The sequence below is a fragment of the Alternaria burnsii genome (genome assembly GCF_013036055.1).
Source record: "Alternaria burnsii strain CBS107.38 chromosome Unknown 700, whole genome shotgun sequence".
Taxonomy (NCBI): Eukaryota; Fungi; Ascomycota; class Dothideomycetes; order Pleosporales; family Pleosporaceae; genus Alternaria; species Alternaria burnsii.
In genome coordinates this window covers 609181-635411 of record NW_024066121.1, presented here as the reverse complement: position 1 = coordinate 635411, position 26231 = coordinate 609181, and the positions used below count along the sequence as shown (strand labels likewise).

Sequence of the window (26231 nt, the reverse complement as noted above, 5' to 3'; positions counted from 1 at the left end):
TTAACCTATAACTATCATCCTCTACACCATCTCAACTACACATCATTCCTCAAACCTACCAAATGGCGAACACAATGCGCGGATGGCAATTCAACTCCGGACCCGGACCAATGGAGAAAAATCTTACAATCCCATCTTCTGGCATCCCAGTTCCATCCATCAAGAAAGACGAAGTTCTCGTGGAGAGCCATGCGACAGCCCTCAACCCAATCGACTACAAGATTCTTGAACTTCCCATCGTAGCGCGCTTGGTCTTCTCCGGTATCACTCCAGGCCTAGACGTCTATGGCCGCGTTGCAAAAGTCGGTAGCAGTGTCACAAGCTTCAAGGAAGGCGATATAGTTTACGGAGGCCTTGCCCCGGGAGGCAAACATGGCGCACTGGCAGAGTACCTCCCTGTACCACAGAATCTGTTAGCAAAAGTACCGCAGGGTCTGAAGGGCGACGACATCGTATCCATTGCGAGTGTGGCCATGACAGTATACGCCGCGCTGGAACCCTATGCTAAACCCGGCAATAAAGTCTTCATAAACGGCGGTTCCGGAGGTACTGGTACAAATGCGATACAACTCGCAAAGATACTCGGTTACCATGTCACTGTCTCTTCTTCCACGAAGAATATTGATTTAGTCAAGAGCTTGGGAGCAGATGAGGTGATAGATTACACGAAAGGCCCAATCGTCCAACAACTAAAGGACAACGGCACGATTTTCGACTTGGTTGTTGATAACGTCGGAGCACCAGCAGACTTATATCGGGTGTCGAGCGCGTTCCTACGACCAGAGGGCAAGTTCATCCAAGTAGGTATCGGTATGAACTTCAGTGCCGCAGTGCAATTTATCAGCAACAAATTGTCTAGTTTCCTCAGCTGGGGGAAGAGGGAGTACATCTTCGTCGCCGGCAATCCGAGCACTGCAACGTTTGAGCAGCTTGCGGCATATATGGAGCAAGGCAAGCTCCGTGCAATTATCGACTCGACTTGGGAGTTCTCCGAACTACCGAAAGCTTATGAGAAGCTGAAGACTGGGAGGGCGAAGGGCAAAGTTGTTGTGCATGTCAAAGATTATTGAGACAACTGGGGGCGTACGCACATAGATCTCATTTGAGCGATTTGGTACTTTCTCGGGTTTCAGTACTTCAGCTGTGTTTTATAGACTTAATGAATAATATGAAGATATTCTGTTTAACAAATTCGTCATTCCATGCAGAGTGACCGCTTACCTCATTGGTCGGCGGGAGTAACTTTCGAGTCTGTAAAGCAACACGTACCAATGTTGAACCCATGAATATATTATCAGTCGAAGCACATTGCACAAGCCCTTGGGCGTTGCGCAAGGCCAATGTTTGGCTCCCATCTTGTACGGCTGCCTTACGCTAACCGGCGCTCACGCCTGATTTGAAAATGGGTTCGACAAACACTGTCCAATCCAAGCAGAGAGTAATGGGATTGCTGGGTGGAAGCAACAAGGAGATGCTCAGACCGGCAAGATGCGGCATGACGTTCGGCTTGGCGAAACAAAAAGTTCGGAAGCTTTCCGAAATTCACGATCGTCAACTTTTCAACATGCGCGTGTTAACCAGAAGCATACAACCTCTCTCGGCAGCTTTTACTCTTCCAAAACATAGCAATCGCATTCGGATTTCGAATGCGACTCTAGCGCCGACATGGACGCGGTCATTCCACGCATCGGCGAATTTGAGAGTCGTCGACCTTGCGTACCGGCTTCATGATGACTCTGGCAAGGCCGATGGAGATCCGATTGTGATTGTCCATGGCTTGTTCGGGAGCAAGAGGAACAACCAAGGCGTTGGAAAGTACGACTCGACCCTGAGACCTTTTTTTCTGGATTGTGACTAACACGACGCTTCCAGTGCACTTGCGCGCGTCCTCAAGCGGCCCGTATATGCCATCGATACACGAAACCACGGCGAATCCCCGCACGATAAGGTCCACAACTACACCGCGCTCGCCGAAGACGTAGAAGCCTTCCTCGAGAAGCACGAGCTGAAGAATGCGACGCTCATAGGACACTCGATGGGAGCAAAGGCAGTCATGACCATGGCTCTCAGGAACCCAGACTGCTGCGCCAACATCATACCCGTGGACAATGCACCAGTCGATGCGGCTTTATCGAGCGACTTCCCAAAGTACGCAGAAGGCATGCAGCACGTCGAGAAGTCGCAGCCTAAGAGTCAAAGAGAGGCCGATAAGCTTATGGAGCCTTACGCAAAGGACCTTCCAGTTCGCCAGTTCCTGTTGACTAACCTCATGAGAGGCGAACCGGGCACACCTCTCAAGTTCCGCATACCTGTGAGCATTCTCACCAAGGCGCTCGACAATATGGCAGACTTCCCCTTCACCAACCCGGACGAGACGTCGTTCAGCAAGAGAGCGCTCTTCATTCGAGGCACCAAGAGCCACTATGTTAGCGACGAGACGCTTCCGATCATCGGTCGTTTCTTCCCAAGGTTTGAGTTGGTCGACATAGATTGCGGACACTGGGTCATCAGTGAGAAGCCCGAGGAGTTCATCAAAGGTATGCAGGCATATGTTGATCCTATCTTGAACTCTGCTAACACCTCACAGCGGTTGTGGAGTTCTTGCAGGAGAAGGAATAGATACCCAAGCAGGATACAACAGAGGAAATATCATTTGCCATTGATCAAAAGACTAGCAAGACGAACCATGTTCCTCTATGTCGAGCAGTGCAACACCCAGTACAAGAGAATAAGGGGACGTGGTTTCTCAAACAAATTTGAATCATTAATGAGCGACAGGCACACCTACAGCTAATTCATGTAGCATCTCACATCCCTCTGCCAACCTCTCTCGCCCTGCATCGCGCACCCTCTCATGATTTCCTCACGATCCACCGCCCCCTGGTATTGCATCTACAGGAAGCTATACGAAGTCACCTTGCCAGCAAAGCACTTAGTCTCTCCGGGAAGAACGTCAATGTAATTTCCAGGTCCAAAGCCATTGCAGACTGGGTTAACGAAGAAGCGGGCTGTTCCTCACATTAGCTTGCTGCCCAATCTTCACAAGGACGCTGTTACATACCTGTCCTAGTGAATCCGTTTGATTCTACCCTGAAGCTACCATACGGTGCTGTGTACTCATTGCTGAGACACTTGTCACCCTGGAAGAAGACAGTGTCCTCTAGCCATGGCTCTTCGCAGCCGGAACCCGCGTAGAAACGGATTATGCCGATGCCGGGTGACTGGCGCTCTACGATGGTGGAGGGGTTGGGTAGAGCATTTGCGCTCGTGGCCGCAAGGACGGCGATAAGACCAAGGATGTTTGTGAGTTGCATCGTGAATGCTGGTCGAGGATGAGATATAGAAGAGATCGATGTGGGACTGGAGTAGTGAAAAGGGCTGATGAGGAGACATGTGAGATGTCAAGTCTGCTCTTTATACATCTTTGGCGCTGGTTCAAAGTCGAACATAGTTTCTGGACACTGCGTTATTGGTATAGTATCTGGTAAGACCTAGGTCGGCCCACTCCGCCACCAACTGTTAGCGTTGAGGTCACACACTTCCAAGCCGCTTCGTAGAGTCTTGTGAGGTCTATTGAGAACCCAAGAATCTCGATTCTATGCCTCGCTAACTGAAGGGTGGGTCGGGACATGCAGGTATCCCACGGCGTAGAAAGAGATGCGATCTGGCCTCAACATGCAGTGTCTCGTACGCGACAATGGTGGTGGATCACTCGTCTCTCAAGACCAATACTTTCTGCCGAGGAAACCTTGGTTCATGCACTTATGTTGGTGGATGATGGAAGGGAGGGTCATTCGCACATAAGACGGAAGACTGACTCGCGGTCACCTTAGCCTACAGCACTCGCACTTCTACTCCGGCCTACATGTGCTGGTTCCCAATCGTCAGAACTGGCTATTAAAACTTCAGCTCGGAAATGATAACTCCATGCAGCATTCATCTGGCTTCATTTGGTACATGAGTTACATACACATCACCACCACAACCACTCTTGATTCTACGCAGCATTTGCGTCCATCTGTCATACCCTTGGCTATGTATAAGCTGACATGGATAAAACTGAGCTCATTGGTATACTGACCTACCTGTGCACGTGGCTGCTCACCAGAATTACAGCCAGTGAACCAACTCAGTTCCTGTCGCCACATCTACACCAACAATGGTCATCGTCCCAACAAATTCCACGATTAAGGAACTACTGAACCAGTGCCATCAGTAGAAAGACTCTCGCTACAGGAACGTGGCAACGACAATGTGGGTGAACATCGAGCTGAAAACGCGGGCCGCAGTCGCTTAAGCAAGATGCATGCATGTCTACGGCCCATCGCGCTGACACCGCGTGGGATGTATAGTTTCCGCGACCTTCCGCTCCTAGCCTAGATCAAGCCGTGATTTGTCGAAGTCAAGGTTGGTGAGCATACAGGTTGCAGGAGGCTTATTGAGCTCGCTTTCTGGACCTTGCGATTGGAAAGCGGCGTCGGCCAGATACTCGATCAGAAGATAGCCATCAGAGAATGTCGACACGTAAATGCAGAGTGTGTACAGTGGCACGTATACGCTATGATCGGACTAGTGGATTTACATGCAAGAAGGTGTGCGTGGTGAACACGACTACGATACATTCAAGTGGTGATTGAAATTTCGCGTTCTTCATACGATCTCAACACTCTCGACTCTGCTCATATCACTCGATGACCTTGTATTTTGAGAACCTCTTGCTCTTTCATTGCTTCTCCCTTCTCCTGAACCTTCAGATGAAGCTACAGAATTGAGGGGAATGAGTGAACCAGAAACAGCACTCAAGCTCGGTGTTCTGCAGTTTTGAGCAGGACTGCCTTGGAACCTCGGATCATGCATAGCTTGCAAGTAATCCTGCACTTTCTTTCCTGGCATGGCACCATCGCGGACATATGATGTTAACCCAAGGATGACGCAGACAAGGGCGAACGCATTAGCGAGAGCATAGGGGACAAACAAGCCATAGGCCTTATAGTTGTAGCGGTTTACGTCGGTGGTAAGCTTGACGGTCGTGTTGGCCATATCCCTAGACGAATCAGTATTTGCACTGCTTGGGAAATGGCGCTCTACTTACGTTAGTAGGCGGTTGTGCATCATGCTGACTGTCAGGTTGGAGCTCAACTCTTCTATCAAGACATCTAGTGTCCGATTTCTCGCCATGGCTTTGTCCTTCAGTCGTTGATCACTCAAATCGAATGCTGTCGACATGTTTTGATCTTTGTACAATTCTTTCTCTTCGTCAAATTCGAAGTACGCATCCAAGTCGACGGACCCCAGCAAACTGGTGTGCTGAATGGGCGAGTCAATGATACCAAACTGAGCTGTTGCTTGCTGCTCATCTTTGATACTCGTATCATCCATCCATGCAAGCTTCCCAACAAGTTGATCGCACACAGCCCACATGAATGCTGTATATGCGTGTTGGGTCATGTTTGAGATCTCGTTCGGCTTCTCATTCGGGAAAGGAATCGTTTCGCCGACTTCGTACTTGGCCGAAACATTCTGGAGGCCATGATACTGCGATATTTCCAGATTGTAAGATGCGTTGTGCGGGCGACAGATTTGATAATGACGAGTCTTGATTCGCTCGCCCTGGCCGTCAATCTCAGGTCGCAGAAATGTCATCCAGAGTTCATTCATCGGTGTTGAAGGTATTTGTCGACGAGGGTGCGACACTGCTGTAAGACTCCCGTTGCTGTTGTAGGTGGGAACGAAACTGAAATATGCACTAGCCGTTTCATTTAGTGTACCCCGTGTGACATTCATCTCTTCCCTCAGAAGACCGTCTATGGCATATCTTTCCGTATCGTTAGCATCCCCACACCTGATGACAGGAGCGTAGAAATTGATGGAATAGGCTGAATTGTTGAAAGGCAAGTCTAGTGGTAGTATCTCGCCGAGAGACGACGTGGCAGTAGCCAACAGGTTCATGACGGTCCTTGGTCCAGTGAAAATTCGATTCACATCGTTTTCGTATTGTTTTGTTCCGCGTATAGAAGGTGGCGAATAGGTAAACAAATGCGCTGCGCTTACATTTGCGATGGACGGGTACGGCATAGCTGCATTGATGTGTACAACTTGGGTGCTTTCGAATATGTACAAAGTCGCAGGTGTAAAGAATGGCGGTATCAATAGTCCCCTGAATACACGTCAAAAAAAAAGCTCAGCAGGTAGAGCGAGTCACTTACCATGCGAGGAATGCGATTATTGATCCTACCTTCAGCCTCTTCCACATGTTGACGTTGAGTAAAGACAGTATCGATGTTTCAGCTCCAAAAGCTGAATTTAGGACTTCGAAAGTCACGTCCTTCTTCATGAGGGTCCTCCATAGCCACTGAGTGTACGCAGTCCACACACTTGCCCCTAGGCATATCTGGGCGAGGAAGGCAAAGCCAGTGCCAAATCTGACGCCATCAGTCAACTGCAGGACATTTGTGATAACACTATACTACCTTATCTTCTCCTCTTGCTGGTCGGCTTTCCCAACCACCTGATCTTTGAGTTTCGGGTAAAAGATGCAATGTGCCATGCTCATTGCTAAGCCAACAAGGAAAAACAGAACCATGAGAAGTGGAGTTTTCCACGTATGAATGCGACGCGCTTCCCAATTAGGAAATCTCCGTGGACCATGATTTTCTGCTACCGGTCTGGGTGCTGGCGATGGCAGCGGGTTTGGGATTAGACGCGCATCGAATCGCACGGAAAGACTATCATCGTGGACCTCTTGCCTGTCCATCAAACTGACTTCAACTTGTCTAGGGCTCTCCATGATAGCGTTGTATCAAACTGTTCTTCCGACCCAGGCAGACACACTGAACTGATCGTTGTCTAGAATCACGTAAAATCTTGATTCTAGCTTGCTAGCTCCAGCCATAGGGAAAGTGTCACATGGAATCAAAACAAAGCAAAAGCAGAGTGTATGATATGGTCGAGCTGCTGCTGTGTTTCTGCCAAATATTAAACATTTTTGGGGGGTCTCCCCACCATGGGAACACCGGTGAGGGCTTCCGTATGCAAACAAAGTAGTAGCGAGGCTGAGTCGATAGAGTAAGACGATCACACCCTTGTGAGTAGATGTATGCCTGCATGTGCTTAGCCTCTGGACTGAGCAATAAAGCTAGCTGCAGGAACACCGACCTGGCGTTCGTGAAAGGTCGGAAGTCGTATCAAGACAAGACCATTGCAATGGTGCTAAGAGGCTGTAGTTCTAATGACGATGCTTATCTGGGTCGGCTTCCACGGTAAGGTGCAGCAAATGTGGGAACTCCATGCCAACTTTATCTAGCAGGTAAACATATAATCGAATTCTATCGGCGCAGTATTGAGGAGTACTGTGCCATATTCGTGGGGAGTTCGTGCCTGTCAACCATCGAAGCCTAACGGCGAGGGGTATCTGCAGCAAGGGTTAGCGATGACGCTCAGCCACCCTCAGGTGAGGGAAGAGAGCAGCTCCTACACCAGTTTGGGGCACAAAATATATTGCGACGGGGCGAAGTACCCAAGACCACTAGGATGGCTTCGTGTCGTAGTGAGCGTCCAATTATCAAGCTTCTCGATGCAACGTGAGACTTCTTAGTGATGTTGATTGGACGGAGAGAATGTAAGACATGAAATGACCCGTGTTCCATGCGATAGATGATTGTTGTTGATAAGTAATGTTCATACGCTCAGATCTACTGTGTAGTGTTCTCTGGCGCGACAGAGGGCCGAAGTGGTTCCTTTGGGGGCCGGTAGAGGCACAGTTCGTGTTCTACAGTCCGTGCGTAGGTAGCCTCCTATAGTTCGCTCATCCGCTCACTTTCAAAACACACTGTCCATGTTTATCAATCGTTTTTCCTAAGACAGATGTTGAGTTGTCTATTCTAGAGCTCCCTACTGTTTAAAAGAGTGTCTTAGCTTCTCATAGCCCTTGCCAGGACAATGAGAATGCCAACGTGCATTCTATAGTTCTGACCTCATCACGACCGCTGGAATTGACCCAAGCGCTCACGAGACTTTCCAATCAGCCTGCATCAAGGCTTGGGAGCCTTCCCGACGTCAGGATAAGTGGCAGCTTGGCCGTCAACAAGCTCTAATACCACCATGCTCCAGTTGCTGCGTTCGCGCCATTCCATATCTCACACTTGGTGTTGTCTGCAAACTGGTAGAGCTTGTAAGGAGCCTCGTGTCTTTGTTGCCCTGAAGAAAGATTAGAAATACATGTCATGCATTACTTCTAGTAGTAGCATATTCGTGTTTACCACCGATACAATTCTAAAATGCTTCTTAATTTATTGACACAAAAGCGCTTTGGAGTATGCGGAGGGGCGAAACAAAAGTTTAACTGACCAATAGGTGCCCGTACTATTCCTAGTTGGTACGAGATTCCAGTGAGCACGTTGTAATGCGACGTTCGTCCTTTGGTAGAGAGATGCGTAAGCTGTCTGGTACGCTGTATATGCACAACCACCTGCATGGTACTCGTACTCAGTACTGGATGTCGACAATGGACATTTGGGCAACACGCAACAAGGCGCAGATCTTCGTGCAGGTGTGAGTTCACAAGTATTTCATCGTATCTGCACATAGAGCGTCCACTGTACTGTGAGCAAACTGATGCAGGCTGAAGATGTGTGGAGTGCGAGGCGGAGTTACCCGCGCTCCCGATGTATTATATCCCTGCATGAACGCCCCACCTGTACACAATACTCCGATCTCTAATACGCTTTCGACTTGTTAGTATGAACTGGATGTAGCCACGGCGATAGGATTCGTATGATCAAAAAGCAGGCAACGGCTTGGCCTACAACGTTCTTTCCACTTTTACAAGTCGCTACGAGCCGATCATTGAGGGCTTATAGAAGTCGATAACTATAGCTACATACGTTGTTTGGTGTAACAAAAGACGTTGCGTAAGAGAAAGAACAACAGGTATAGGCGGTGAGAGAAATCAGGTAAGCCCGGTGCGGACTGTAACCCCAGTAAAGAGGGGCTCTATAACCGTTGGATCTAACAACGTCAGACACATGCACTAAGTATATGCTTGCGTCGACACTACGATTTTGTCAGACGATCTGTAGCGTCTTGAAAAGCATCTGGCGATGAAGAGGAGTATTCCGCGAAACTATTGGTATGTACGATTGGAGAGCTTCTCAGCGGGGCTGCCGGTTGGCGTAGGCACGGCGCCGCACACGTAAAGGCAGTCGCATCAGACGCCTCTCATCTTGGAATCCGAAAGACAGCAGGGAAGTTTCCAAGCTACGTCTGGATTGAGACCCATGTATAGCTACACCAGACGGATATGCAATTTTGGATGTTGGAGTATCATCTCTGTCGTTTTGCAGATCGGTTAGGCAGTGCCAACTTCGCCGTGCAGCCTGGGAATTGATCGGTGAGTGGAGTGAGCCTCGATATGCAGGCCACAGTCGTCTTACTGGTAGTGGATGCTACCGGCATTCCCCATCGTCCGAATCATCGTAGTGCGCCGGTCGTGTCCCACAACGCTGCTTATGTGCATAACGCCGAGCCTTAGTGTACTGACACCCGTGATTTACAAGTGGTTCTTCTTCTTCTTCTTCTTCTTCTTCTTCTTCTTCTTCTTCTTCTTCTTCTTCTTACTGCTTCAACCGGCAGCGAGCTGTTACAAACATCCGAGCAATAGCTTCACCAAAAGACTCCTATCGACTGGTTTGGCGATGTATCCCGTCATGCCTTTAGCAACGTAAGATTCGGCTTGTCCCTTGAGTGCATTTGCTGTCATAGCTATGATTGGCACCTGTAGCCCTTTCGCTCGAATATCTTTGGTAGCGCTGAGACCATCCTGGATAGGCATGTTGACGTCCATCAAAATCAGGTCGTATCCTGGTCCTTCTATAGCTTTAGTCACTGCTTCTTTACCATCCGATGCCGTATCTACATTCTCAAACCCCAGACCTGCGAGCATCCGTGTCATGACCTTCCGATTGATAACATTGTCTTCCGCAAGTAAAAGGCGTTTGTCGGCAGCCACCGTCCTCAGTGATTCCATGGGGTCGACCACTGCGGGTGATGGGATCTTTAATCCGGCCATACCTTCTTGGAGAACTTCGAGAGCCTTCAGCTGTTTACATTTCTTAAGCTTGGCAGTGAACCAGAATACACTGCCAGGACCTTCAGGATTAGGATGAAAGCCAATGTTCCCGCCCATGAGTTCTGCCAAAGATTTGCAGATACTCAGACCTAGTCCTGTGCCTTTGTATCTCTTAGTGGCGGAGTTGTCAATTTGCGTGAACGGGGTGAATAAAGATTGTGAACCGCTTGCTGGCACACCAATACCAGAGTCTATCACTTCGGTCAGGATAGTGGAATAGTCGTCGTCTTCTTTTTGCAGGCGAGCTACAATGCGTACGTAGCCTTTCTCGGTAAATTTGGTTGCATTTGACAAAAGGTTCTGGATTATTTGCCGATAACGCAAAGAGTCTCCTTCGGCGGAGCTTGGTAGATTGTCGTCCAATTCGATCTCCAATTCGACGTCGGGGCTGTGACAGGTCTGATGTGCTCGAAACACGGATTGAATAACATCTTTCACGCTTATAATGTCGTTGCTGATGGAAAAGCTACCCGAAGCAAGCTTGCTGAAATCCAAAAAGTCGTCGATCAATTGTAAAAGCACATCACCCGACTCTTGGATGATCCGTGTAAGCTCTAGTTGATTATTGTCCAGCTTTGTATCAAGGAGCAATGTCAGTGCAGACAGCATTCCGTGCATGGGTGTGCGGATTTCATGACTCATGTTGGCCAGGAATTCAGATTTGAGCTTCGATGCTTCTTCATAGGCAGCAATAAGACTGTTCTCTGCTTTTCTTCTCTCTGTTAGGTCCCTCGTGACCTTGGAGAATCCGAGCAGAACGTTGTCCTTGTATACTGGGGTGATGACCACGTTTGCCCAAAACTTTGAGCCATCCTTGCGAAGACGCCAGCCTTCATCTTCGCATCGTCCGTCGCGGAGGGCATCTCGTAGTTCCCTTGATGGTTTATCATTGTCGCGGTCTTCCTGGGAATAGAAGGTCGAGAAGTGTCTGCCAATGATTTCGGAAGGTGTGTATCCCTTGAAGCCCTGGGCTCCTGCATTCCATGTTGCCACATGGCCAGTAGGGTCTAGCATGAAAATGGCGTAGTCCTTGATAGTGGCTACCAACAACTGGAATGTCTCATTGTGATAGGAGCGTTCTCTGAGCTCAAGCTGCCGCTTGTGCTCCTCCGTGATGTCGAGAAACTCCATTTGAATGCAACGTAGTGTTCCTTGACGCAATATTGGGACCGCTCGTAAGTTCCAGGCACTACCCGTGTTTGTCACCACCGTTGTCTGATGGAGCTTGCCAGTTCGACATGCGGTCCTCACAAGTTCACGAGCTGGAGCGAATGCTGGAATGGTAGAGTTGAGGTCCAAGATGTCGTCGGCATGTCTGCCGACAAGCTTGACGCGATCGTTTGTTTCTGAAACGGTCACATAACTTAGATATGTTAGTAAGTCACCAGACTTTCCGACATCGCTTATCTTAGGCTGTACTAACGAATCTGAGACATGACGCACGAAGAGCGATGCATCTAGAATGACTGTCGGCGTTGGTGTGAACCTGATCAAGTCGTATGCAAGGCTGCCGGCAGTATAGTCGTCGTGCGTTCTCAGGGACGGGAGATCGTCAAGCGCGGCAGGTGACGGCGGTGTTGGTAGCACTCTCATGGACGCGGCCATCACTCCGAGCCAGTTGAGCTAGACTGCACTAGGTTAACAGTGGAGACGTATGGTGTGTTCAAGAGAAATCGTACGAGTTTTGCATGGCGAGGAATTGACAGCCGGGGTCAGACCAGGCTTTTGTGGCTCACGACTCTCTTACCATGCAATTCGTGTGACCTCCGCGGTAGCGACAGACGAATCTAGAATCAGCGACAGTGTGACGTCACATTCAGCCCTCGCCCGATAGCTACCCATGCGTTTCCCACCTCGTAACAATACTGGCAATGCGCGGGAAAGCCCAATTTGTTGTGATGCATGCTTTCGCCACATCTACACAATTCGATTGGCTGCATCAAAGCCATGCGCCCACTCGAACACCTGTTACTTGGTAAGCCCCACTCTTCTGAACGCTACTGCGCTGTTTCCCCTGCATTGGGCTGTGGTCCAGAACTTCCATTGACAACAACATTCACTCATCCGAAAAACCATCACCAGCGACGACATACAATAGTACAGAAGGAGTCATCATTCTAAGATGCGTGCGGGGCTTACTTTATTGGTACTCGAGCAGCACCTACATGCCTCCGACATTGGTACGTTGCAAGAAGCATGCTGATCTAAGACTATTAGAGATAATAGTGGCCAACGTGTGCCTAATGTAGCCCTGCTGGTAAGACAAACAACATTTGGAGCATACTTTCCAGAATGTCGCTGAACGATTAGTAGTTTTCTGCGAACGCGAAAGAGCTAGACCACTTGAAATGACGCTCGGAAACCGCCGCCACCAAACATCCGAAGCACACTATCAGAACTATCGCTAGAGGGCCTTCAGATCTCGCATACCAGAAATAACGTACGTTTCCAATAATTAGACGGGAGGTACACCGCATATCGAGGATATAAGCTTCTATGTTCCTTTGACACATTGGATCGAGACTCGGATGCGATGAACCATAAACGCCGCGATCTATTCTTCCTCACACATGTTATACTTTGTGTTCTTTAGAAGTTATTCCAATAGTATCTTAGGCTAATTCTAACGAGAGTTTTTGACTATAATATAGATGTGAAGCTTATTGAGTCGTCGAACATTGTATAAAAGAGGTCGTATCTGCTGCTCTCTTTGCACCCACAATCAACAACACTTCCAACACGACATCCGGTCACAATACAAAGTTTTTAGCGTCACCTTAAGAAGATTGAAACGGTAGCTGGACGCCTACAGACATATAAGGCAATTAAGTTGCGAAGATGAAGCTGCGTAATCATTGTACCTAGGTATTTTCTTCGCCCTATCTTGTTCGGAATATCAAAGTTTCGTATCAGGGATTCATCTAACAAGATAAGCTGATACAAAATACGTGGAAGAGTCGTCCTATCATCCTGTCACGGCTGACCAGCTGGAGACCACCACTTCCTGTACAGTTTTGTTCGGTAACCGCTGCAGCTTTAATAGCAGAGTTGATCACAGGTGGTATACTTGTGCTGAGCTGCTATATCGCGGACTTACTAAGTCGGCAACTTACCGCTCATAGTCCGCCCAGCTGACCCTTGCCGGTACTATATGTTTATATAGATGCATATCCCTTTTCGCGGCTAATCTTACCCCCATCCATCTACTTTCACCTTCACACTGCGAACCTGAGAATAGCCACGACACTTATTGCATAAACTCTTACTCCAAGTCTTCGCTATAACTCCATGGACAAGCGCAACCGTTCACAGTCCCCGGCGCAAGCACGTAAACGACATGCTTCAGCAACACCAATCTCTAGTTTCACAAGCTCACAGAGCACTGTTGCAAGGAACTCTAACTGTGACACGGAAGAGAAGGCTTCAACTCTAAGCTCCTCGGATCAACCATCAAGAATGAGATCTTCACCTTTCGACTCTTGTTTTACTTGCTCGCAGCTCGCCAACGATACCGACAGTTCCCTCTCACCCGGCCATTCTCATCATAGACGTTCAGAGACTCTTGAGGGGGTTTCGATTCACACCCCACCAGCGATGGCCAACTTTGCGGGTATGGTCACACAGGGGTCTTTGACTCCATCTATTGATCATGAGACGTATAATAATGGCACAATGGTGCATACACCCACTTCTCAACTTCACCAATCTGGCTGACATTCCTGTAGGTTTCTTCATATGCCGCAGATGGCTTCCAACATCCTCCGTTTACAGCGTTAGGTAATTATGCACAAAAAGATCTCTTTCCCATTTTTGAGACCGGCGATGTCTTCATCGAGACAAAACTGGTCACCCCACCGAAACAATGGCGACTGCATAGTGAGGTACTTGCGCGATTCTCGTCATGGTTCGCCAGAGCTTTATCAGGCATGGCTGCTACCGTGGTAGGGGCAACACGGGCAGCATACACTATTGAAGAGGTTGATGGCGAAATCTTGTTAATACAAAAGGAAGCCACTAAAGAGTGGTCATTTATCCGAGACAACAAGTCTGATGTACTCAGCGATATGGCGATCAAAATTGAGAACGAAGACTCAGATTCCAAGGCCGCTCCAGGGATCACTCCAGAACACGCGACCATCATTGATATGTACAATCAGGTCTTTAGTGCGTTCTACAATTTTGCAATAAACATGCCAACTGTCAACATTGCCGCCTCGATCAATCACTTCGAGCAACTCACCAAGATCGCTGGTGGTTTGGGCTGTCTAGAGAACCTACCGAACTTGACTTCTCAGATGAACGCAACGCTCTTCCAACACCGTCATTCACTCTTCCGTGCAATCAAAAATGATCCCGCACGATGGCTTCTTCTATCTCTTTCACTGAAGAACGAATCTATCTACAAAGAGTCCCTGATCCACATGTGTGGTGCCCATCCCTGCTGGCCCTGGCCTACACCGCGCTCCAGCCTACCCAAAGGAATCCGTCACTTGATCACTACGAAAAGCTTCCAACTGCATCAACGATGCGCCGAAGTTGAGCGTGAACTCCTTCTCTTGACAATTCACGTCGGCCGCGGCACTAACAACCACGCCGTCTCACCTTTGACAAACTCAGAATTCGATACCTGGTTCATAGTTTCGACGTTTCGCTCCATCCTTGGCCAGGAACTCATCAGCCTAGACAACAATCGTAAGAAACCTCTCTTACGCGGTAACATGTTTCGGAAGATTAAGAAGGGAGAAGGGTACATGCCATATGAAGATATGAGACGCATGATGGAACAGGTTATGCCGTCTGCGGTGCAGAATTTGAGTGAGGATCTGGCGATGCTGAAGAGGGAGGCGAGTATCTATGTGGAGGACTTGGCGCGGAATGAGTGTTTGCTTGATGTCGAGGCACAGAAGGTGGGGTGGCTGACTTGTGTCAAAATTGAGAAGGAGGATATACCTTGGGGGAGTGGCGGGTGAGTGTCATTGCCGCTGGGTAAGCTGAATGGAGCTGAAGCCTGGAGGTCATCTCGGCATATAGGAGTGCCAGCTGGGGCGGTTGAAGCACGTTGGGAGTTGTGAGCATGGCGAGGTGGGAAAGAACCTGCTGTCCTCCCAGTCATACGCTCGTGCTGAAAAAGCGCTCTGAAGGTATGCACGTACGATATGACACGAGTATTCTAACAGGTGATACGACGAAAACCTTTAGGAAACACTGAGACTCAGCAGAAGCAAGCTGCTTCGTGCGGATTCTCGGGGCTTGTATCCTTACTCATAGTTCACTTTATGTGCCTTGATGTAAGAGGATAAAAACTGTCCTTCGAAATGTTTAAATAGGGGTATCATTCTTAAGCCAATAGAACATCTTCAATCAACTCATCATCTGCGTGACGTCCCTCCAAACCCAGTGCTCTCATGCCTGGGGCTGGAGAAACTGTCACCAGATGAACTTCTTGAGCTTCCTTCACCACCATTGTTCCAGCGGCTGCCGCTACCGCTTCCAGCGCCCCAGCCACCAGTCTGGTTGTTCCTGTTCCCTCTATTGCCAAACTGACCAGCAGCCCATCCGGCGGCTGCACCGCCTGCAGCACCAGACCAGAAGCCAGGCCTCCAGCCCTGTGTCGCGCCGTAGCCTGCTTTGGGGTTGCTAGGATTGTTCGGGTTGTTTGGGTAATACGGTGGGGGTGGGTCGTCGTTATCATCATTGTAACCTCCTCCCCATCCACCACCACCGCCGCCTCCCCAGCCAGGTCTATTGCCGCCTGCTACGCCGCCATCGGGGCCTTGGGCGCGGTTTCTCAACGCAGAGTATATCATCCATAGTACAACACCACCGAATAGCATCCAAAACAGTCCACCAGCTATCTTCTCGCCCATGGTCTTGGGCCCATCACGTCGGTCTTCGTCGTCGTCACCATGCCATCCTCCTCTTCCCTTTCCGTATCTCTCCTGCCCCTTCTCCGTGAGTATGAGGCGATACTCGACACCACAGCTGCCTTTCAGGATATAGGGGTCTTCGGGGTAATCGTAGCCTTCGCAGATGACATCGGTAGAGCCAAGTTTGAACTCTTCGGGAAGCGAGGCGGTGCATGTCCATTGTATCGAGTTTTCGTCGTAGTCGGAACCGCTGTTCTTGCAGCGCATCACATCGGGTTCATAGAGGCCGCGTGCTGACCCGCCAATGCATTTCAGCTAGAACGTGTTAGTAGGCTGCATTGAGGGGCACAGTAAGATGCGCGGGATGAGTTCGTACCTGCGGTATTGGATCAACGCGTCGCGCAGAAGTCTTTTGGTCTTTGCGCAGCGTGAGACTCTGTATATTCGCGAGCTTGACTTTGTCAGAGCGGAGGGCTTCAGCGCCACTCGCTGCCAGCAGTGCTGGGTAGAGAAAGTTGAGGAGATGCATGTTGCGCACGATAGGTCAGAAGATCGTCAACAGGGACAACCAAGGCACTTGAAGTAGTCCCCAAGTGGCAAAAGCATGTGAAAGGACACGGTGGAGATGTCTTTGTGCCTTGAGGCTGAGTTCCAGAAGCTGGCGGCGCCAGTGAATGCCAATGACGCAGCGCCGAGGCACCAACAGGGCGATCTTGCCCTAGCACCGAACACAGACTAGCGCAGCTCGTTCACATGGCATCGCGAGCATCACGCGTTGAGGAACACGAAAGCCATCCTTCCAATAACCATGAAACAGCGAATAACTTATGTTGTCAAGAAACCAGAGGAGTTTACTCCCGATCAGCTTGATGTTGGCGAAGACAAGTCCGGTCAGTACTTTGCTCTGGACAATGTTCACGCAGCGAAAGAACACCGTATCACACTCGGTCTAGATGAGTTGCCTGAAGAGGTGTGTATTGTGGCATCGACATTCCAATCTACAAATTCGTTTCAGTCTGGCTCACGTCTCGTAGATTAGTAAAGTCTTTCAGCAATGGCATGAAATACATCTACGTTGGACATCCCCAAGACCTTACGCATCGACTCCGCCATTCACATCACATGTCTCCCCTGGTCTACATGTCTTCTTCACGCCTCTTTCAGATACACCGGAAGACGCACTATGCTCAGGGCTTCATCTTCTCGTCACTCCGGACTTGAAATGCTCGTCAACATCTTCCAGTTCCACCAAGATGCCTGTCCTCTCGGAGCGTTTCTCAATGTCAACTACCTCGCAGTACTACGATTACATAGATGAGATTGACAGGATGAAAGGTCCATTCCAGCGTACCTTTTGCGGAGAGAATGCAAGTCGTGAGTGCTATGACATGGTGAATAGCTTCGCTACATCAAGCTATATCGACATAGACTACGACACCATCTCGAGAGGCGTGGTTCTCACAGCTGGATGGGCGCAGGCAAAAGACGATGAAAAAGGCTGGACTCAGAAGATCAGGCAGCCGAGTAAAGATGCGACGGTCGAGATCGGCGTGTTAAGTCTAGAGGGAAACGCAGACCCCGAAGACATCCAATTTGGAGGTTTCTTGACAGTGCTAGGACAAGACGAGAAACCAAGTACGTCTTTCCATCTTGCTACGTTATTTCCACAGCATGATAACGAAACACTGACCACAAACAGAACCTACACGGTTCCAGACCCCAACCCGCCACTACCCCCTTCTCCAGGCCTCAGAAAATCCAACAGCACAACCGAAACTCCACCCTCTAACATACAGCGCCTCTTTCAATCAACCAACAGGCCTCCATCCAACACTAACCCTCACGTTCCCTGCGCAAGATCTCACACCCCCCGACCGCTCCTGTAAACTCCACACGCACCTAACTCTCCCTTCCTACCTCTTCATCGACAAATACCAGTTCTCCGACAGCCTCTTCCTCAAGAGCAAGAACCTTAAGCGCCTCCGCAGTCTATCCGGCGCTACAGATCTCGAAGCTCCAGACTGGGCTGTACCAGCTTGGGGTTCCGCTGCGCTCTTCGAACTTGGCGTACCCAAACCAGAGAAGATCGACTATCCCAAAGTGGATCTTGGTGCTGGTGGCGAGAACGCATGGGAAGGCTTACCGACGCACCGTGAGATAGCAGAGGGGGACTGGAATGTCAGTATACCGTTGCATCTACGGTACATGCCTGCTGAGGCGTCGTCGCATGCTAGACTGCCGGTTCCGTGGCCAGTAGTGTTCTGGGCTTGTCGGGCTGAGAGCGGCGCGCAGCATACGTCTAATCCTTTTGATCGCAAGCACCTGGGGTATGAGGGTCTGTTTGGGCCGAAGACTAGGTTCATGCATGTGCAGCCTGAGGTAAGGAATCAGACGGCCGAGGGTGATGGGTTGGTGGAGTGGATCGATGTGCCAGTGCTTGATACAAGCAAGGCTGGGTGGGTCGAAGTGGGCACTGTGGGAGTGGTTTTGTTTGCGTTTGCGGGGTTGTGTTGGGTGTTGTTTGGTAAGAGTGGAAAAGGTGCTATGAAGGAGGAGAAGAAGAAAAAGAAGCAGTAGATAGACTCAATCATCACGACGTGTTGGGAAAGCTTCAAGGTAGTCAGATCTCTATCGATCTTTCGCTGTCATTCAGCGGGTTCAATTGGGTATCTCTCATGTGTTGCGCCCCCACATGCTTCTACACTTTTCTTCATATGTATCCCATGGCACCGTTGTACACTCGTGCAATGCAGCAATCTGCTAATCTCGTCCTGCTTCCCTGCCGCTAAAGCCTAAACTATCGTAATCGGCGCGCTCACAGGCATGCTCGACATGATCGGTAGCGGTGTGCCAGGGAAGATGGGATGGAGCGCATATACAGGTCCTGCACTATCCTCGCCATCGAACAACATGAGGTTCTGAATGGGCTGTTCCCGTTGTCCAAGTACGTTGATGACGTCTTGTGCTAGCTGGCCACCCAAGAAAGCTGTAACGGGTGCCAGTTCGCTGCCCAGGTTCTGCAGGAAGCTACGAAGGACTTCGGCTTTGAGGGAGTCGGTGGGGAGGAGGAGCTCCTTGTGTTTGATATTGGCAAGGGTCGTGAAGATCTGTAGATCAGTCGGCGTATGCGAAGGGTAGACGCCGTGGCCGTTGCGCTGGTACTCCCATAACGCGCGTACGCAAGTGAGTAGCGGGTGAACCTTCTTCAGTCTCCTGGCATTGTTCGCGATCTCTGCTGGGAGCGGACTGTCCTTGACCAGCATCAAAGGACTGTAGAGCTCCTGCTTGCTGACTAGCTCAACCACCTTTCCGTTCTCCTTCTTGATCTGGACGCCCTTGACGCTCCTTGTTGTGCTCTCAGCGCCAACCTGGGTGTCGCGGTTGCTCTTCTCGCGCTCAATGACAAAGTTATGCTCCACCAGGTCGGCAAAGATGTAACCGTACATGCCGTGTGATGCGCCTGCGTAGAAGGGTTTGCGTGCTATACGCGCGCCAGCGTTGACGGCGGAGGTGGAGAGGAAGTCCATGTCGGTGCATATGATGATGTCGTATGCGGCATAGAAGTTGGGATCTTGCTCGTTGCGAATATCCGTGGTGAGAGCCTTGACGGTGACGCGCGGGTTGAGCTTCTGCACTTGAGGCAACGCTGCTTCTGCGCGGTTCTTGCCTACGTCGGCGTCGCTAATAAAGAATTGCGCGCCCAGATCATCTTCGGTCACGACTTCGTGGTCGGCGAGCGTGATGGAGCCTATGCCGGCGAGGACGAGGTTCTTGGCGATTTCGTTGGCAAGGGCTTTGATAGAGACGAGCAAGATGTTGGCGGTGCGGATCTTCTGTTGCGCTTGGACGCCCCAGAGGCGGATCTGGCGATCGTAGAGGGCGATTTCATCTAGGCGCCATGTTTAGTACTGCTGCTGCTGCTGCTGCTGCTGTTGTTGTAGTGGTTCCCAATAGAGTCGCTCATACCTGCGGAGATGTTGTCTGCTTCAGCAATGGCGGCTACTGTCTGCCCAGCTGCATCCTCGGTTGGCAATGCGCCTGGCAGTGCGCCATTGGTCGCGGGCGGAGGTATCGCGGAGGTTTCGGTGAGATCGGTCATGGTGTTGTAAGACGCGCAGTGGTGTGCTTTGGAGGTGGAAAGTCGCGTAGCGGAAGTGACTCGACGGCTGCGCAGTCAGTGCAGGTGGGAGAGCAGACCAATCCGGAGTGAGGCGCCGTCGTGCAGCAGAGGCCGAGTAAAGACGGCTAGCCGTGACGGCATACCTTTGAGGCTCTGCTGTGGCCCGTGCGTGTTGCTAGCTTCGCCCCGCGTCCGCTGCATGTGCCAACTACACGGGACCGACAGGCTGGCTGCCTTTGCTTGTTCATTCCCTCCGCCTCGACAAGTGCCGTCCACGCTATCCTTTGCCCTGTCTACATAGCGTAAATTACTAGCCCCGACTCTGCTCACCACCCAAACACTGCGCCGTCTCTCGTCTCCTCTCAATGGGAGCGAGCATCGTCGACGTCACCCATGCCCAGACCGCCCTCGTCTCCGTCCCCACCGCCTGCGGCATTCCCATTCACCACAGGCGGCTTTGACTTCCCTCATGCTTCGACCTCTCCGCCCAATGTCTCCCGCACCGCGTCTACGAGCGCTGCGAGGAATGCGCTGCGCTCCCTAGCCGAACCGACGCCAGCCGTTTACGATGCGACGTCGTCCCCCAGAGACGCTGCCAGGCGCGTGCGCACTCGCACGTCTAACAGAAGAGGCCCACTCCACCGTCTGTTTGGTCCTCCACGTGACAACGATGCCGCAGATAATCTCTCTAGGCGGCCTCCCACTGCAAACCCCAACCGACCTCGCGCTACCCCAAGCGAACGTTACCTCCGTCGCTCTCAAGCCCGCACAAGAGAACAGCGCTTAGCCGACATGGACGCTACTAACGATGTCCTGGATTCGTTGAGTGGCCTGCCCATCAACGATCCCTTTGCCACATTGAACACGCACACGCGGCCCCGTAGCCCTGTAGTACACATCAACAGCGAGCGCAGACATAAGCGGAGGAAGCTGGAACATGACGCCAGTGCGGCCAGTGAGTACATGTGCTTCAAATACGGCCACAAGGGTCAGGTCGTGCCTGGGCGTCTGCGAATGGAAATCGTGAGCTGCGACGGCGGCGAGCATCGTAGGGACAGTCCGCCTGGCCTGTACAAGGTTCAGAACGTGTTGAGGAACGACAAAAGTGTATACTGCAGCGAAAGTTCGCAGTGCAATCTTCTCCTGAAGCATATTGGGGAGGCCCCCTTTGCTCTAGAGAAGGTTGTCATTCGAGCACCGGACCGTGGATTTACGGCTCCGTATGTGTCTCCATTTCAAATTTGATCTTTGCTAACCTACCACCAGTGTGCAGGAAGGTCTCGTTTTCGTATCCATGTCTGCAGACGAACTCTTATCTGGTACCTCGGCCTACAACCTCCGCTACGATAGCTCACCGCCAACGTCTCCTGCTCCCAGCTCTCCGATCGAGGCCAACGAACAGATATCGCTGAGAGAAGCTCTCGAAGATCCTTCGGTATGGCAGTACTCGCGTCAGGGCACTCAAGAGGACATGGAGGAGCGCATCGAGAATCTTCGTCTTCGCAGTCAAAGGCTGAACGCTGAATCTGAGAATTGGATATCGTCTTTGCGCTCTGATTCGGAACGGCGGCGCATCATGCGCCAGATGGTAGAGCATGAAGACGAGGCGGACGGTGACAACTGTGATCACGTACCAGACAGCACGTACAGCGGTCCCGCTGGCTTTTCCGCACCCACTCCACCACCATTCACAGTCACTACCGCTGCCAGTGAGGATGAAGACTCAGGCTCGAATGAAGAGCAACCTAGTGCTGCTATCATGGCCGACCGCATACGAAGGAACAACCGCTGGGAGGCCGACAGCGACGATGACGATGACATTGTTCCGCGCCTCGGCCCACTGCGCCGCGCACCCGCTCTCGACTACAGCACATACAGTGAATGGCGAGAGCGAAGAGAGCGCTATATCGAGCCTATCCGGGCCGCTCGTGTAGCTACACCTAGCCGTATCGAACCTTCCGAGCACAACGTCGAGCCACTGATCCCTCCGCATGCCCGATTTTTCATCGAAAAGAACAAGAACAAGATCACAATCAAGTTTCACCCTGCAATGTAAGTCTGACAAGATGGTGCTGAAGGTCACTCGGTTATTAACGCGCCTGGCAGTTCGGGAAGGAATGTCTTGCTCAAGCTTTGGAGCCCAAAACATGATGGCAATATCGACATCGAGAGCGTCCAGTTTTACGGATACTCTGGCCCTCGTTATTTTCCGGCTGTGCAACCTCGATAAGGAGGTGTCATTCTAGACCTCTGTTTCATGCTTGTTTGCTTAGGAATTATGATAACATGGGTTACGAAGATCATACCTTCATACTCGATAAATATGTCAGAGGAGCATGACCATCTTGATTATGCTCTTTTGGTAGTGTATGTAGTTGTTGATCAGCAATGATACCCGGGATACGACTCGTGAACGTATGGCGTCGATATTGAGTGTCGGTTCGGGATGACAGTTGGGTAGCGAATACAATCCATCTATCACCCCTAATGTTTCTGCAGCAAACTGGATTCTCTCGGGGGACTTCCACGAGTCGAGCTACGTCATTAGCGCAGTGATTTGTTACTGCCTGAAGACTGCGAAGGCAGTGATGTGCGGGGATAAGTGTAGCGCTGATTATGATATTCCCGAGAGAGTACATGCGCGAGATCCCCAACGGCGGAAACCCCGGATTCTCCCGCTCAACTTCAAGTCACCTCCAACACCAGTCATTGTGGCCGTCGCATCTTGGCCACAGTAGCCATGAGATATAGTCGAGCGCCTGATGTTGCCATCTCCGGTCCCTTCGGTGTTGAGTAGTGATCTCCGAGGTTAAAGTCCGAGATGACCGTTCAGCGTGTCTTTCTCGCTCCCAGTGTGGACTCTGCTCATCTCCAATCCCTGCATCAGACAACATGAACAAACCAAGCATTCAGAGAAGACAACGAGCTGTTCTTTCATGTAACGATTGTCGAAGAAGGAAGTTGAGATGCGACAGGAAACTACCTTGTGACAGATGCATCAAGGGTGGTATCGCAAAAGAATGCGCTTACGAGACAGATAACCAGACTCCTCCCTTGGATTGCTTACTTGAACGACCTTCCAAGAGACAAAGAGAGTCTGTACCCGGTGCAGCAGCAACCAGGACTGAAGAGGCGCCGCGGTCGTACCTTGACGTTCCGAAACTGTTCAACCCATCGGAGTTCGCCAGATCGGACATAACAGCTCAAGACCGAGTAAAGCATCTCGAACGACAAGTCGCCGTACTAGAGCAGCAGTTGCTAGTTCAGAAGAACGTTTCTCTAGAGGTATTACGTTTCACTGGAAGAACGAATGGTATCTTGTCCGGTACGACTTCTCCGAGAGGTTTTCTTAAGGGGCGTCATTATGGAAGCTTCTACTACGGACCTTCTTCGCCGACATCCATAATGGCTTATGTGAGAGCATAATCAACACCTGGTCGTAGACTCCGCTGACTTGAACAGTTCCCAGAGCTTCGCGCATTCATGAAGAATGTCTACCACAACTCTACCGCTCAGCGATTAGCTCAAGATATGATGGCTGTTGGCAAAGCGACCAGCGCCAACGGATCATCATATCGGATCGTATCCGTTTCGAGCTTGAGAGACCTTCTTCCTGATAGATCGATTACTGATCGACTGGTACAAAAGTATCTCAGTACCTTTGAGACAACGTACAGGATCTTGCACATACCAACATTCCAGAATGCATACGAGCAATATTGGGACGTTGAGAAGCCCGGTTCTGGAGAAATGGATGCTGTCGTACTCTCAATGTTAGCGTGTACGATCTGTATCTGTCCTAATGGAAGCCCACAGTATAGTCGCAACGGCTCAACGCTGCACACGCAGGCGGTCTTGTGGATGAAAGCTTGCGAAGCTTGGCTCAGACGGCAGAGCAGCAAGCACCGAACACTTGCCTCACTCCAGGTGAGATGCTTGCGTTTGCTGGCCCTTGCAGCAACCTCACACAAGGCGAAAGATTACTATCACGAGGTACAAGCACATATGGGTATTATGATCTCCTGTGGAATGCACAGGGATCCAGTTCACTTTGGTGACCGCTGCTCTACATTCGAAGGAGAAATGCGGCGAAGGCTATGGGCAACATCTGTTAGTAACTTGTTTGCGCAAGACAACGTGAGACCTATGCTGATTCGAATAACTTACTTAGGTGGAGATAGAACTACAAGCATCCATAGACAAAGGTAAAGGCGTCTTGAACGATGATGTAGCTTTCTAACATCCTCACAGGTACTCCGTCAATGGTTTCCAGACTCGAAGCGGATTGTGCAGCACCTGGTAATTTTAATGATGTGCAACTTTCTCCTAGCCTGGAGGAACTTCCGCCATCAGAACCGATGGAGATATTTACCGACACGTCCTTCCTCTTCATCTCCACGAGATCGGTTGGTTTCCGTTCGAGTCTATGCGCTCTGACGAATAGCTTGCAGTCAAGGCTTAGCTTCCAGGATACCCTGTCACATGCAAACACTATCGAAGATTATATACAGAGTATCCCTAACTGGATAGATTCAGGATCTCTCCAGGTGCGCGTACTTCTCGACCTCCAGCTTCGACAGCTGTTGGTAATCTTGTACGCAGCAAACACTGCTGATGCAGGAGCCACACTCAACACGGAGCGTCGATACTCGATCATTGCACTGATGGAGGCCGCAGCTGCAACAACGGCTTTGCACACGGCTCTGACGGCATCTTCTAACCTCGCACTATGTTGTACCCGCAGCGACTACTATAGAGCCGCGCTACTAGTTTGCCATGCCGCTTATCATGCAAATAAAGTCAACGGTATGTTCCTTTGTCGCCGCTAGCGTATGCAGCTAACATCAATTTAGATACCATGGTAGTGCAGGCTGCCAAGAGTACACTGGATAGTTGTGCACAACAAGCACTTCGTCTCCAAGAAGAGAGAGTGATGCTGGTAGGTCGTGGAGGCCAGCAGCATTGGGTGCTAAGTATGAATCACCCCTGACACGCTTTCTATTTTCTATGAGACTCATGAGCGATATACAGGTGCTGCAGTTGGATTGGCCAGTGTGCAGTTCGAACCATCACATTCGGACGCGGTCAAGCTTCAGGCGATAGATCGCGTATCACGCTTGCTGTACAGGATGCTTTCTCGAAAAGATATTAGTGAAGAGCCTCCAGCCAATGAGGTAGGTTTTTGACAATCCGGATAGCTCTGTCATATTGACGCAAAATAGGTTCTACTTCAAGATGCACCACGCATAGCCAAACAGATCAATAGTCACTCCGGTTATTCCGCTGAAGCACTATCAACAGATTCTTTCGCCGACGTTGGGCTGCGCATTGATGCCTTCGACTTCGGCGAGACATCAGAGTGGATGCTGGATGACTTCTGGTTCCTCAACGAGCCGTTTGGAAGCGAATGTTAGGCTGACCATTTGATATGAGAAATTGTGCAAAACATGGAAAACCTACTGCATGCGAGTGAACATTTGCATATTTACGTCATACAGGAGTCGCAAATACCATACAGAAGTTCGCCGCGGACCTGTTGACGTTTGCCGTACAGCCGACTAGTCTACGTTTCATGCAGTCTAAGGTCGCCTTTCTCCAGTTTTCTCTCCGCAAACTCGGCGCGTTCTGGAGCAATGACAAGCTTTCGGAAGATCGTCATGATCGCTCGGCTGCTCGGTTCGGTCTACTTTGTCAGCGCCAAGCACCAATGACATTGAGCAATTGAGGCTCCACGACCATCGCGTGGCCCAGAGAATCCTTCACACAGCTTGAAGTGCTTGGCGCAGTCTAGATGTGCTGTTCCTGACACTTGACTATGAACTGCATGATAGGCAGTTGGCGTACGGTATGTCACCCTCCAATCGGCCCTTCTCTTCTCGGCGCTCTCATAGGTATCCTTTGAGGAACTTGTAGGGTCTACGCCAGACGTCGATAGTGTATGGCAACTCATCAAGTGCATGAGCGAACCCGGGTACGCCGGCTTGAGGGTCTGGTACCTGCTCGCTCTACACAAACATGATCGGAGATGACGAATGTGATGCAGAAGCTATGTGGTATAAGAGTCGTTGCGCTCGACATGTTCATTATCCATCACAACAACGATCAGCCTGTTTTCATC

General features: G+C 50.4%; 11 protein-coding genes across 11 annotated transcripts; 6 read left to right on the top strand and 5 right to left on the bottom strand.

Annotated features, from left to right (window-relative positions):
* Positions 1-74: 74 nt before the first annotated feature.
* GT037_009311 (zinc alcohol dehydrogenase) lies at positions 75-1070 on the top strand (the record flags this gene model as incomplete). The annotated part of the gene is made up of 1 exon (XM_038934358.1): positions 75-1070. One exon carries the CDS (start codon positions 75-77, stop codon positions 1068-1070), a length of 996 nt encoding a protein of 331 aa, XP_038783160.1.
* Positions 1071-1564: 494 nt separating this feature from the next.
* Positions 1565-2619, top strand: GT037_009310 (alpha beta-hydrolase; the record flags this gene model as incomplete). The annotated part of the gene is made up of 3 exons (XM_038934357.1): positions 1565-1815; positions 1873-2537; positions 2588-2619. The coding sequence occupies 3 exons, from the start codon at positions 1565-1567 to the stop codon at positions 2617-2619; spliced, it is 948 nt and encodes a 315-aa protein (XP_038783159.1).
* A 273-nt stretch (positions 2620-2892) lies between these two features.
* GT037_009309 (uncharacterized protein) lies at positions 2893-3314 on the bottom strand (the record flags this gene model as incomplete). The annotated part of the gene is made up of 2 exons (XM_038934356.1): positions 2893-3008; positions 3062-3314. 2 exons carry the CDS (start codon positions 3312-3314, stop codon positions 2893-2895), a joined length of 369 nt encoding a protein of 122 aa, XP_038783158.1.
* A 1336-nt stretch (positions 3315-4650) lies between these two features.
* GT037_009308 (uncharacterized protein) lies at positions 4651-6787 on the bottom strand (the record flags this gene model as incomplete). The annotated part of the gene is made up of 4 exons (XM_038934355.1): positions 4651-5044; positions 5093-6157; positions 6207-6422; positions 6471-6787. 4 exons carry the CDS (start codon positions 6785-6787, stop codon positions 4651-4653), a joined length of 1992 nt encoding a protein of 663 aa, XP_038783157.1.
* A 2850-nt stretch (positions 6788-9637) lies between these two features.
* Positions 9638-11731, bottom strand: GT037_009307 (two-component system protein a; the record flags this gene model as incomplete). Its single annotated transcript, XM_038934354.1, has 1 exon — positions 9638-11731. One exon carries the CDS (start codon positions 11729-11731, stop codon positions 9638-9640), a length of 2094 nt encoding a protein of 697 aa, XP_038783156.1.
* Positions 11732-13414: 1683 nt separating this feature from the next.
* GT037_009306 (uncharacterized protein) lies at positions 13415-15090 on the top strand (the record flags this gene model as incomplete). Its single annotated transcript, XM_038934353.1, has 2 exons — positions 13415-13801; positions 13852-15090. Coding segments are annotated over 2 exons (1626 nt in total), but the record flags the coding sequence as incomplete, so codon positions are not given.
* A 405-nt stretch (positions 15091-15495) lies between these two features.
* Positions 15496-16522, bottom strand: GT037_009305 (transmembrane protein 66 precursor; the record flags this gene model as incomplete). The annotated part of the gene is made up of 2 exons (XM_038934352.1): positions 15496-16308; positions 16370-16522. 2 exons carry the CDS (start codon positions 16520-16522, stop codon positions 15496-15498), a joined length of 966 nt encoding a protein of 321 aa, XP_038783154.1.
* A 279-nt stretch (positions 16523-16801) lies between these two features.
* On the top strand, positions 16802-18570 carry GT037_009304 (pig-x-domain-containing protein; the record flags this gene model as incomplete). The annotated part of the gene is made up of 3 exons (XM_038934351.1): positions 16802-16963; positions 17028-17628; positions 17693-18570. 3 exons carry the CDS (start codon positions 16802-16804, stop codon positions 18568-18570), a joined length of 1641 nt encoding a protein of 546 aa, XP_038783153.1.
* Positions 18571-18785: 215 nt separating this feature from the next.
* GT037_009303 (nedd8-activating enzyme e1 regulatory subunit) lies at positions 18786-20092 on the bottom strand (the record flags this gene model as incomplete). Its single annotated transcript, XM_038934350.1, has 2 exons — positions 18786-19882; positions 19960-20092. The coding sequence occupies 2 exons, from the start codon at positions 20090-20092 to the stop codon at positions 18786-18788; spliced, it is 1230 nt and encodes a 409-aa protein (XP_038783152.1).
* Positions 20093-20506: 414 nt separating this feature from the next.
* Positions 20507-22343, top strand: GT037_009302 (uncharacterized protein; the record flags this gene model as incomplete). Its single annotated transcript, XM_038934349.1, has 3 exons — positions 20507-21333; positions 21380-22165; positions 22220-22343. The coding sequence occupies 3 exons, from the start codon at positions 20507-20509 to the stop codon at positions 22341-22343; spliced, it is 1737 nt and encodes a 578-aa protein (XP_038783151.1).
* Positions 22344-23518: 1175 nt separating this feature from the next.
* On the top strand, positions 23519-25527 carry GT037_009301 (uncharacterized protein; the record flags this gene model as incomplete). The annotated part of the gene is made up of 6 exons (XM_038934348.1): positions 23519-23527; positions 23576-23894; positions 24365-24919; positions 24967-25086; positions 25145-25287; positions 25336-25527. 6 exons carry the CDS (start codon positions 23519-23521, stop codon positions 25525-25527), a joined length of 1338 nt encoding a protein of 445 aa, XP_038783150.1.
* Positions 25528-26231: the final 704 nt, after the last annotated feature.